Source organism: Brachycentrus maculatus, unplaced genomic scaffold (assembly GCF_059751285.1).
Source record: "Brachycentrus maculatus isolate JH-2025_06_01 unplaced genomic scaffold, ASM5975128v1 h1tg001202l, whole genome shotgun sequence".
Classification (NCBI taxonomy): domain Eukaryota; kingdom Metazoa; phylum Arthropoda; class Insecta; order Trichoptera; family Brachycentridae; genus Brachycentrus; species Brachycentrus maculatus.
In genome coordinates, this window is record NW_028281889.1 from 33,931 (window position 1) to 47,906 (window position 13,976).

The 13,976-nt window shown below is 31.9% G+C and overlaps 1 protein-coding gene across 1 annotated transcript in view; it reads right to left on the reverse strand.

Annotated features, from left to right (window-relative positions):
• LOC148299291 (receptor-type tyrosine-protein phosphatase T-like) overlaps positions 1-13,976 on the reverse strand; it is a gene marked incomplete at its 3' end in the record, with an annotated part of 67,197 nt that overhangs the window by 33,117 nt on the left and 20,104 nt on the right. The window contains exons 5-6 of the mRNA XM_088276229.1: positions 10,232-10,369; positions 2,119-2,285 (exon numbers count right to left, since the gene is read on the reverse strand). Coding sequence (XP_088132355.1) covers positions 2,119-2,285; positions 10,232-10,369 — 305 coding nt within the window. The remainder of the gene's footprint in view (positions 1-2,118; positions 2,286-10,231; positions 10,370-13,976) is intronic.

The window sequence follows — 13,976 nt, forward strand, 5'->3', positions numbered from 1 at the left end:
AATTGCCAATTTCAAATAAATCCCAAAGACGACAATTCAGTTTACAAGGTTGTTGGTTAAGGATTAAATAACAGGGGTGTACTGCAAACAGAAAACTGTTCAGATAACGATAGAATAAATTTTCATTAGCGTACGTCTGATAAAAGGCGTTAACGATTATTTTCAACATAATGAAATACAGAACTAAAATGCACCCATGTTATAACAACATTGAAGTTTTATAAGATTTTTCAAATGTGCTAGTATATATATATATATATATATATATATATATATATATATATATATATATATATATATATATATATATATATATATATATATATATATATATATATATATATATATATATATATATATATATATATATATATATATATATATATATATATATATATATATATATATATATATATATATATATATATATATATATATATATATATATATATATATATATATATATATATATATATATATATATATATATATATATATATATATATATATATATATATATATATATATATATATATATATATATATATATATATATATATATATATATATATATATATATATATATATATATATATATATATATATATATATATACATATATAAATATATATAAATATTTGTCCATTTATATTATGTCCGCCTCCGTAGTGTAATGGTCAGCACGCTCGGCTACCGTTCCGGAGGTCCCGGGTTCGATTCCCAAGGGGGGTAAAATAAATATAAGTGATTTTTTCACTGTCATATTTATTCAATATTACCCTGGACTGGTACCAGAAGCGGAGCGCTGATCACCTTTCCTTCATGTGTAAACGATCAAGATAACACTGCGTTTATATGACGCAGTGCCCTATGCACCATTGGGGTGCGGATAAGGGTTTATTATTATTATTATTATTATATATATTTAAATATAAATTACTACCCCCTAATTTAAAACTTCGATACTTAAAACTAAAACACTTGTACAATATAAGACCACTTTGGAAGTTATTGATTAAAGAACTGCGGATGTTCTTATCAGCAGGTAAAAATACAAACTGGCAAAAAAATTGTATTTAAACAATAAACCTAACATAGTAGAACAATCCCTTGTTATGGGCGGCTAAATTTCACTTCAAAAGTCTAACTTACTTAACTAACTATCACACCGCTCCCCGAAAAGATAGTCAAATTTGTTTTACTATTCTTTCTTGACTCGTTCGTTCCACATTTCCAAACCCTCGCGACACACCGTTTACAAATATCGATAATGCTTATCTAAGCCTTGCATTCCTTCCTTATATCACAATTCAAACATCTATCACACATGGTTTTGCCGCACATTTGTCTGGCTTATCTTTTGTTTTACTTCCTAATTTTTTAAATAGATGTATATATACACACAGTGATAAAATTAGAAATAAAGGAATTAGGAACAGAACCAAAATAGCGGATATCATGGATCGCGTGGGAAGATTTACGTGCCAATGGGCGGGACATGTTACAAGACAGAAGATGGACCCCAATTTTTTTGCTATTGAGACCTTGGGAGAATAAAAGAGAAGACCTCAAAAAAGATGATCTGACGATATAGACGCTGTGGGAGGTAAAAACTAGCTGCAAACAGCAAACCGACCGGAAGAAATGTATGGATACAGAAGAGGCCTATATCCAGGACAGGAAGACAGAAGGCTTAATAAGAATAAGAAGTTGTCGATATCGCTCACTTCTTTCAAAAACGTCATAAATAAAAAAAAAACTTTATTTTCAGGAGAACTTTTTTAAAGTTAAAAAATATAACACAATGTATTAAAAATAAATATCAAGCCACTTATTGAACTTTTTACTGTGCAACAGACCTTTTTAGGTAAAGCCTGAAGGTTTTTTTCTCCATTTGAAAAATATTTAGTATATTTAAAAAACACAAACAACTTTTCTGCCCTGTGGCGGGTAAATATTAAGTTAAAAATATGCCTCTTTTGCTGGGATTTAGTACATTATCTGGGCATTCCGAAAACAAGCACAGTTAAAAATTGACGATTTTTGATTTATGACGTTCTTGAAAGGAGTGAGCGATATGGCAGCATGTTTACAAGGGCGGTATGACGTGTCACTTACTTGCAATGAACGACCATCGGGCCACTATCCGTAGTGCTCATGAGGCGATGCCCTACGACCGCTCGCACGCGTCTCCTGAACTCCAGGATGGCGTTGGAGAAGGGACACGTGTGGGAGTGCCACTGGGTGTAGTGGAACTGGAGGATGAAGCGCTCTTCCACGACTTTCTGGAAAGGAGAAATAGGCAATGAATCTTGTTTTTGGTCGATGACAACAATTTCCATACTTTTAAAGAAACTTTTATCTTCACACTCTCCTACATTAAGCCTTTATATGAGATCTTTGTAATATTTGTTAAGTTTTTAATTTTTATTTAAAATAAAAATTGTTTACTGAGTGTCAAGTTTTTTTTAATTTTTTATATGAAGTTTTTTGTATTTGGTATTAACTAATTCTACTTAGAAACCTATACCCTTATACCTTGTACTATGACTATTTATTTTGTATACCCACACACAGGCCATGCCTTTGTGGGATTTTTTTGTATTCATTTTTATATTTTATTAATTTTTTTGTATTTGAATTTATGCTATGTAATGCAAAAGAATTTAAAATAAAGAAAAAAAAAATAGGTTAATTGATTAAAAAACAAAATACTTATCATACTAATTTGTTAATAATGTTTGAGAATTAGTACACAAACCCTAAGGATGACGAAACCGGTTGGAAAAAGTGGACCAATAAAAAAAGATTAAAACAAAGTTGTTTTATTTTATAAAGTTTATAAAATGTGCCACAAAGTATCTGCGAAAAACATTCAAGAAATATTCATTATAATATTTGAGGAGCGTCCAAATCATTGTTGACACTCAAAATGTTTGGAATAAACAAAATTGTCAAATTATAAGCTTCATAAAAATTTTAAATTATGTTTTAATTTTTTAACGTAAAATAATAAAAATGGTCATTATATGAAAACAAAAACAAAAAATTAATGGTAAAAATATTTTTAAATCCAGACATCAATATTCTTCTCTATATGTGGATGTTAATACCTTATTGATTCAGTATTATTCACACATTTAATCGAAATTTTGTAAAAAATAATAAAAATCGTAATTATATGAAAATGAAATATTTATTATGTGAACCAATTTAGAAACCTTGTTCTTGAATCACTAGAACTTCACAAGAGACATCTATTGGTGAGATGTAAAGAAGCTTTTTTATTAAGCAGAAACTCTTATATTAGTATGTGAGATCCGAATCCTGGATTATAATCACACACATGAGAAACGCCAGAAAATACCATTTTCATTTTTATTATTAATAAAAACCCTTATCCGCACCCAATGGTGCATAGGGCACTGCGTCATATAAACGCAGTGTTATCTTGATCGTTTACACATGAAGGAAAGGCGATCAGCCCTCCGCTTCAGGTACCAGTCCAGGGTAATATTAAATAAATATTACAGTGAAAAAATCACTTATATTTATTTTACCCCCCTTGGGAATCGAACCCGGGACCTCCAAAACGGTAGCCGAGAGTGCTGACCATTACACTGCGGAGGTGGACATAATTTGACCAGATAATTTATTTACAACATTTTGAGTGTGTCCAAATACTTGTTCACAAAATCTGGATTATCTACAATTACAGGAGTTATTTTCATATTATTTTTTGACCTCTCATCAAAGATGAAGAAGAATATGGAAGTCTGGGCATTTACGGGGCTGACGACCGTCATAGGCTGGCTTAAGTGATCACTTTACACACGTGTAACATTCACCAATTCTACCCATTATTGACAACCACACTACTCAAATTCAAATTATTAATTTAAAAAATATTATTCTATCAATAACTCATAAATTCTCTATCATTCTGTCATTTACTCTACATTCTGTGAAAGTTATAAAAATCGTAATTCTATAATAATGAAATACAAATTAATTGAAAAAAATATTTTGAAAACAACACTTCTATATGCTTGATCATTTCAATCAATAATTCTTTATCATAACTAACCATCACGCCGCTTCCCCGCAGGGGTAGGCAGAGAGAATCAAACGCCACACCACTCTGTCTTTGCAAACATTCTTTGCCTCTTCTACATTCATGCATCTCCTCATACATACCCGACGATTATTACGACTCCTGACCCGACCGCTTTTATGTATTTGACATACCCGATTGTGCCAAATTTTCCTCGGTCATCCTCTGCTTCTTTTTCCAACTACATTCGCCTCATAAATTTGTTTAACCGTTATTTCTTCACTCATACGCTCCACATGTCCAAACCATCTCAACACACCTTTCTTAATTTTATCGATAATGGTTATCTCAGCCTTACATTCTTTCCTTATTTCATCATTCGAACATCTATCAAACATCGTTTTGCCACACATTCGTCTGAGGGATCGCGTTTCGACTACATTCAGTCTGCTTTCATCCTTCTTTTGCCAACTCCATGCTTCGCTTCCATACATAAGGGTTGGAACCAGAACTCCATTGTGTACTGCCAGTTTAGCTTCCGCTGATAGATTTTTATTTGCTAAAACTGATTTTAGTGCACCATTCACTCTGTTCCCAGCATTCACTCTCCTTTCTATGTCTTTATCAATCTTGTCAATCTTTATCAATCTGTCACTTATTCTACATTCTGTGAAAATGATAAAAATCGTAACTGTACAAAAATGATATATTAATTAATTGATAAAATATTTTGAAATCCTCACTTTCACATTCTTCATAATTTCAATTAAATTGTCAATCACTTATAAATTCTCTGTTATTCTCTCATTTACTCTACATTCTTTAAAAATTATTAAAATCGTAATTATATAAAAATGAAATATTAATTCAAAGAAAAATGTTTTGAAATCTCGTTATCTCAGAGCCATATAAAAGTTATTTAATGAGTTTTTACCTTCAAACCAGTGGACGATGTTATTTTATTACCTAAATTAATTTGAGTTGAAAATGGAAAGAAATTCGTTTACTTGGTAGAAATAAATTAATTTGATATTATTTTGATTATTTGATATTTATTTTTTCTACGTTCGTAATGTGGTGCGTAGCGAGTACGTTTTACTTTAATTTATTTCGAAGAAAAACTTATTTTTTCAATACAAAATCAATGTTTTAAGAAAAAAAATCAATTACGTTTAATGTTAGGGAATGTTAATATACTAGAAAATTAAGAATATCCCGTCCTCAAACCTTTATTTCTGTTTTTTTCCTTTCTTCAATCTTTTCTCTTGAAATATAATTTTGTATATATATATAAATACACACACACACACACACGCAAGAGTACAATTTATATTATAAGAAGTAGAACTAGAATTATAGTGTCAATATAAAATACAAAAAATATTTTTACATTTTTTTATGATTCAGTTATTTTAAGTGGTATTACACAAAGTGAACGATGAATGATAAGGAGGGTGTTATGTTACCATACCACAACATATAAATATGTTTTTAAAAAAACATATATATTCAAAATATTATTTTTCTATAAACTCAAGATCGAAATCGCCTGTCACGTCACCCACCGTGACAGAAATGATTTACAACCCAACTTTCACCCTCGTTCTCCTTCTGACTCTGATCGACAAACTTGATTCGAGAAGTCTGTTTCCATCGGTAGTGTTTACACGCCTTTACACTTTGGGAGCCGTTCTAGAAATATTATTATAAAAGGGGTTTTATTGGCAATTACTTTCGAGGGCGGACAGACCCCTAGCAAGGGTTGGGACGTTCTCTTGTCCACCGTTATGGGGCGCTTTGTCACCGTGGCGAGTGACAACGCGACAGTCAAACGGCTTTGATGGGGCTTTATGTGTCCACTCCCTTTCATGGACCTGCAGGCTGTTTGATCTTATCGGAACGTGGAAAAGGACATAAGGAAATGAGTGATGAGTACTAAACTAGTGTAAATCTTTTACTACTTCCGTACCCAGTGTGCGTAAACTGGTGTTCAAAACGAACAGGAAAACGACGATCGAAAATGCTATCAAAGGATTTCGTTTTTATCTTCTACAAAAATATGCTTAAAAGTAATTTTTTTCCGTTTTAATTTTTTCAGACGTGAAGAAGGACATAAGGAAATGATTGATAAGTACAACAACCACACTACTCAAATTCTTGCGAGCTGGTAAGATCATTTTACCCATAGTAGTTGAAACTGATCAAAGCGTGAGACGTCTATCAACTAAATCTTCTGGGTTACACTGCTTTTTCATGTACCATATTATGTATTGTTTTATACACGAGTAGACAGTGTTTATTTTATCCTTTCGGGAAAGCGTACCCAGTGCCGTTGGCGAAGTAGTGGGATGATGTGACTGAATTAAGAAATTCCAAAAATCAGTCGCACTGCAGCGTTTAACACTGATTGTAGTCGGGTCATATAAAAACTTTGCATACATTTAAATAATAGGGTGTCCGTTTAATAAAAGTTTTCAAAATCCAATCATAGATGGATGTTGTGAACTTAATCATTAAACGATTAAGATTGATCACATTTGTATGACTTCATTTGTATGATATCATGGGTAGAAGAATGGTGAATGTTACACGTGTGTAAAGTGATTACTGAACTAGCCTATGACAGGTTGTTAGCCCTGTAAATACCCACAATTTTATATCCTTATTCATCTATGTCGACATATTGCAATGTAAAAATAGCTCTTAGTTGAGAAAAACAGATTTATAAAAATAATTTTGTAAATAAAATCTTATAAGTAGGGATAACAGGATGACATTATGATTCATTTAAAATAAATGAATTTAATTATTGTTTATATTTGAAGTACTAACTTTGTGATTTTTTTATTTTATAATTAAAACGTAACTTTGCTTAAAAATCCCTATAAATATAGTGATTTTTTCTTGATTTTAAAATAGTGTTACATTTTTATTTTATATATAAATTTTATTAGTTTAAAATGATTTTTTTTTATGGAATGTAGTTGGAAATACAGCGGAAAACGCATGTAGTATGTAAAGTGATCACTAACCCAGCCTATTACGGATACCCAGACAGCCGATGACAGGTGATTAGCCTTGGAAATACCCAGACTTTTATATTCTTCTTTATCATGTCAAAAATGTAAAACAATTCCTAAATGGAGAGACCCAGATTTGTGAACGCAGTTCAGAAGTGCTCTCTGCACTATCGCGTGTAGTCGGAAGATATTTATCCATCCCTCGAGAAAGAGACAGAATGACCAATTTTTAAGCCCGTCCCTAAATTCCCTCGGGAAATCCCAGGGACGCAGGATATTTATTGCCCCTACGTCACAGAAGAATAGAGCAATTCCTATCCTGTAAATAGAAACACTTAGGTTCCTCCTCCACACACTCGAGCGGGATCGTTCCCTTTGTTTTCCCTAAAATAGCGGGAGCACAAAGGAAATGGAGAGGAATGAATGGAAAGTCTAAGTCTCATTTGTTACACAAGTTTTGAGTATAACCACAGATACGCTCTAACGAAACGAGCTCCTAATATCGCACCATAACTCAAATAAATCAATTTAAAAAAAAAAAAACAGTTTTATGCTTTTATGTTTCATAAAATGTGTTTTTTATGTAAACAAATTGATTTTATGACATCTCAACGTAGATGAAGAAGAATATGGAACTCTGGGCATTTACGGGGCTTACAACCGTCATAGGCTGGTTTAAACCGTCAAATATGTTTCTAGTTAAATTTTAGTGATTCAAGAACAACGTTTCTAAAATTGGTTTATATGTATATCAGTGGCGTGCCTAGGGTTTACCAGTAAGGCAAGCCCATTATTTTTTACATTCGTGAATATATGATGCACCTATAATTTCTTCACCTCATCATTCCCAGTATAGTAAGCACTCAGAAAGTATTATAAATATAAACAATGTATTGTAATCATTGTAAAAATATGCATACATGTAACTTTTGTAAGGTATAGCCATCACCTTTAAATAAAGAAAATGTTCACTATAGTAAAATATCTTCCTCAGATATCAACCATCACCAATAAGTACCATCACCATATAATGGCATGCATAGTGTTTAATAATCATATAAGAGCGTGATAATTTAAAAACAGTCATACATAAATTATGTATTTTTAATCATTTGGTCTAGATTTAGTCATTTTTATTTGGAGTTGTTAGGGCTTTTGGGCTTCTAGGGAAGTACCGCCACTGATGTATATATATATTTAAATATAAACATATGTATTTATATATATATATATATATATATATGTATATATAAAATGATCACTTTAGACGTGTCAAAAGTGATCATTTATACCAGCCTATGACGGTCGTAAGCCCCGTAACCCAGACTTCCATATTACGTCTTCTTCAGTTATGATAAAGAATTATTGACAATTTAATTGAAATGATCAAGCATATAGAAGTGTTGTTTTCAAAATATTTTTTTCAATTAATTAATATTTCATTATTATAGAATTACGATTTTTATAACTTTCACAGAATGTAGAGTAAATGACAGAATGATAGAGAATTTATGAGTTATTGATAGAATAATATTTTTTTAAATTAATAATTTGAATTTGAGTAGTGTGGTTGTCAATAATGGGTAGAATTGGTGAATGTTACACGTTGTCAGCCCCGTAAATACCCAGACTTCCATATTCTTCTTCATCTTTGATGAGATGTCAAAAAATAATATGAAAAACAACTTTCATAATTGAAGATAATTCAGATTTGTGAACAAGTGTTTGGGCACTCAAAATGTAGTTGAACAAACTAGCGCTTTATATTGTAGTTCTTAAAAAAATACTTAATTAATTAATTTATATATTTAATTTTAAGTATTCTTTACTCAGTGCAAATGTAGGCGCAGAGAAGTAAAATGAATAGGCTACAAGCAAGACAAATTATTAGTGCAATTCCAATATAAAAATTATTAAAAATTGATAGTTAAAATACACTGTAGAAGCATTTGTTAAAAAATATTAGTGAATTATTGCATATACAACATTTCATTCACATTATTTTTGACATCTAAACAAAGATAAATAAGAATATTGAAGTCTGGGTATTTACAGGGCTTACGACTGCCATAGGCTTGTTTGAGTGATAACTTTATACACGTGTAACATTCACCTAATCTACCCATTATTGGTCGTAAGCCTTGTAAATGCCCAGATTTATATATTCTTTTTTATCTATATTGAGATGTTTAAAAAATTGTTATTAGGTTTGGTACTAGGACTTCATTGTGTACTGCCAGTTAAACTTTGTGAAATTTATTATAAGATTAAAACCAATATTTTTAGCTTTTCCACTTTTTTTTATTTGACCAGCGACCGGGTTTCGTCGTTACCGACATCATCAGACTGGTGTATCGACACATCAGGTATCGCACTGGTGTATCGACACATGGTACATCGACATCATCAGAATGGTGTGGTGGACATCACTTTGTGAAATGTAACGTATTAGGAATTTGTGCTTTCTTTCGTTCTCTCCTATTTAACCAGACTGATCCACAACATCGCGCGCCGGGTAAAGCTAGTTTTTCATAAGATTTTATGGTAAATGCGTATTTTAATGGGTCGATGATAGGAACCATTTCATGAGTATTCGGAGGAAGATGGTTTGCGTTATTTAAGGTTTATCATTCACCACCCTTAACAGGGGTTAAATATAGTGTTTTAGGGATGTTTTTTGTATCGCGAATGATACTATATCATGCCAGTCAGCCAAATATGGTGTAACGTGGATATTGTGGCGAATTTACACTTTCCACGGTGTGTTACGCGGACTGTAAATCACAAGTTCTCCGCATGTTACAAGTGATTGTATATACAATACACTAATTAACTAACTAACCAACTTACTAACCATCCCGCTACTTCAACGTAGGCGTAGGCATAGAGAATTGAACGACATACCACTCTTACTGTGCAAACATTCTTCATATTTATCATTCATCTTTAAAACATATCAAAATTATGTATTATGCTTAAATACAATCGATTCTGCAGTATTGAATTATAGACTGGGGAGGAGTTTATAGGATAAATTTAAAAGCGCTATCAATTATTCAAAAAAAATAAGTACAAGTATTAGTCAACAAGTATTTGCAGAACATGTTCAGATATCGCATTTCACATTATTATCAGTATAAGATAAAAGTGTACTCACATCTCCCTCCTTTTTGTAAAGCCTGAAGGTCCGGATGTGGAAGTTAGCGAGTTCCTCTTCCTGCGCTACTCCTATATGGATTCCTCCGTAGTTCTCGTCCTTGTCTTTCGAAGGAGGCCAGTACTGGACACACATCACCTGCAAAATACCAAAATCAGGAATATGTTGAAAATAAAAAATTAAAAGGGATAACGGAAGACGGTGAATAAGATAAAGGGTGTGGGAATTTTACCTTTCTTTCTTTTAGGATCTATGTTAGGAGAAAGAATTATAATTTGTTATCTCAGCGGATAAACTTACAGTTTTCTCTTAAGTGACATTAGTGCATAGGGCACTGCATTGAGTTGATACGGTATTAGGTAATTCGTTAATTTTATCAACAATTTGAAAATATCTTTATGTAAATAAATATGTATATATATATATATATATATATATATATATATATATATATATATATATATATATAAGTATATATATATATATATATATATATATATATATATATATATATATATATATATATATATATACATTGTATATATTGTGTACGTGTTGTACGTATATCGCTTACTCCTTTCAGGAACGTCATAAATAAAAAAAAAAACTTGATCTTTCAGGAGAACGTTTTGAAAGTTTAAAATTTATATTAAAAAGTTTATATTTTGACATCTCATCAAAGATAACGAAGAATATAAAAAGTCTGGGCATTTACTCAAATTCTTGGAAGTTCTGTATATATGAAACAATTTAGAAACCTTGTTTTTGAATCACTAGAACTTCGCTAGAGACGTCTATTGGTGAGATGTAAAGAAGCTTTTTAGAAAGCAGAAACTCTTATGAGATGAGATTTGAAACAGATTATTAAGCAGAAACTCTATTTGATGAGATGTCAAAAAATAATATGAAAAATAACTCCTATAATTGGAGATAATCCAGATTTGTGAACAAGTATTTGGACACACTCAAAATGCTGATTTGAAAATATGTTCGGTCGTTGATGTAACAAAGATGGAGGACAATTTAGTTCGCCGCGAAAGCGAAGTATTCCTATCAGCCCCATAAAAGCGAGGATGCGACATCGATTCCATAACAGAACCGTATTGAGATGTTCAAACACACATCCCTTTTAATATATATAATAAAAATAAAACCCTTATCCGCACCTCAATGGTGCATAGGGCACTGCGTCATATAAACGCAGAGTTATCTTGATCGTTTACACACGAAGGAAGGTGATCAGCCCTCCGCTTCAGGTACCAGTCCAGGGTAATATTTAATAAATATTACAGTGAAAAAATCACTTATATTTATTTGACCCCACCTGGAAATCGATCCCGGGACCTCCAGAACGTTAGCCGAGCGTGCTGATCATTACACTACGGAGGCGGACAAAATATATTAACCTCTTATCTTACTGAACTTGCTATCATTAACATAATTTCAGTGATCACTGAAAAAAATGGAATATGTAAATGTAGATTTTTTTACAACATTTTAAGTGTGTCCAAATACTTGATCACAAATCTGGATTATCTCCAATTAAAGGAGCTGTTTTTCATATAATTTTTTGACATCTGGTCAAATTATAAGCTAAAATAATAAAACTGATAACGATATTTTCTGGCGTTTCTCATGTATCATATTTGATTATAATCCAGGGTTTGGACCTCACATACTAATAAAAGAGTTTTTACTTAATAAAAAGCTTCTTTTCAACTCACCAATATATGTCTTTAGTGAAGTCCTAGTGATTCAAGAACAACGTTTCGAAATTGGTTCATATATGTATATATAACTTCCAAGTTGTGTAAAGTGATCACTTATACCATCCTATGACGGTCGTCAGCCCCGCAAATGCCCAGACTTCCATATTCTTCTTCTTATGTTACACGTGAATGTGTCACGTGTAACATGTCAAAAATATATATAAAGAAATGTCACAAATAACGTAAAAAAAAACTCTTTATTAGATATGAAAATATGAAAAAAAATCCTGTAATTGGAGATAATCCAGATTTGTGAACAAGTATTTGAACACACATAAAAATGTTAATTTATTTATTTATTATTTATTTTACATTGAATTCATTCCTAATTTACTTCAATTTCATTTTATTAATTTATTTATTGAGACATTTTTATATATCCTTAGTCCAATGACGGCTCTGCTAATACATATTCATTGGGAAAAGCTATTTAAACGTATCCACGATAAGAAAAATGTCGATAAAAGTCAACAGCGCTTAGCGCGATTACATTCTCTACCGATATGGGTCTCCTCTGAAACTCGACTGATTCTTATATTACGAGTTTCTGTAAACGGAATCATTTCAGAAAAATCGTTTTTTTGTCACCGAACGATCCGATTTGTATGCGCTTAAAAAAAGTCGTGATTTTAAAACGCAAAAATAACTTATTGTTAAATAGGACGATATTTAATATCAGTATGTATGTAAATGTCCGCCTCCGTAGTGTAATGGTCAGCACGCTCGGCTACCGTTCTGGAGGTCCCGGGTTCAATTCCCAGGGGAGGGTCAAATAAATTGTAGTGATTTTTTCACTCTAATATTTATTCAGTATTACCCTGGACTGGTACCTGAAGCGGAGGGCTATTCACCTTTCCTTTGTGTGTTAACGATCAAGATAACACTGTGTTTATATAATGCAGTGCCCTATGCACCATTGGGGTGCGGATAAGGGTTTGAATTGAATTGAATGTATGTAAATAATCTAATAACATGAGAATGAAAATGTGCGTAATTATAAACAAACAAAAAAATTAGCTGTCGTAATCTACACTTTACAGTTTAACTTAATCATTAATATTTTTTTACAAATTTAAATACCCGTATATGAAAAGTATATTGAATAATACCTTTTACAGGAAACCATACAAAAGGTCGCCAAATATGTTAATATTGCCATGAAAACTATATTGTGTCGTATTTAAATATTTTAATGACCTACTTAAAATTACAGGTTTTTAAGGTTTGCCCGCCTCTGTAGTGTAATGGTCAGAACGTTCGGCTACCGTTCTGGAGGTCCTGGGTTCGATTCCCAGGGGGGGGGGGAGGTCAAAAAAATATTTATTTTTTCACTCTAATATTTATTCAATATCACCCTGGACTCGTACCTGAAGCGGGGTGGGGAGGCAATCACCTTTCCTTCATGTGTTAACGATAAGGATAACACTGCGTTCATGTGAAGCAGTGCCCTATGCACCATCGGGTGCGGATAAAGGTTTTTGAGGAGAAGAAGCATTAAATGTGTCGGGTTAGTGTTGGGTTGTGGTCCCGTGGTTAGTGTCGCGGACTCTTTAGTCAGAGTTTCTCGGTTCGAGCCCACTCTACCACAATTTGATACCTCTTTCTAATAATAGGCCGCTTAGGCTCACAGACACGTAGTTTGATATTAAAATATTTGTGTTAACCACAAGACACGTAGTTTGATATTAAAATATTGTGTATTTTGATATTAAAATAGTGTTAGACACGTAGTTTGACGTAGTTTGATACGTAGTTTGATATTAAAATAGTGTTAGACACGTAGTTTGACGTAGTTTGATACGTAGTTTGATATTAAAATAGTGTTAGACACGTAGTTTGATATTAAAATATTTGTGTTTGTGTTAACACCAATAGTTATCTTTTTTTAATAAAAAATACAGGTTTTTAAGGTTTGTCTTTGTTTTTACTTTGAGAGTTATTTGAGCTGGCATTCATCGTAAAATGATAAAATTTTA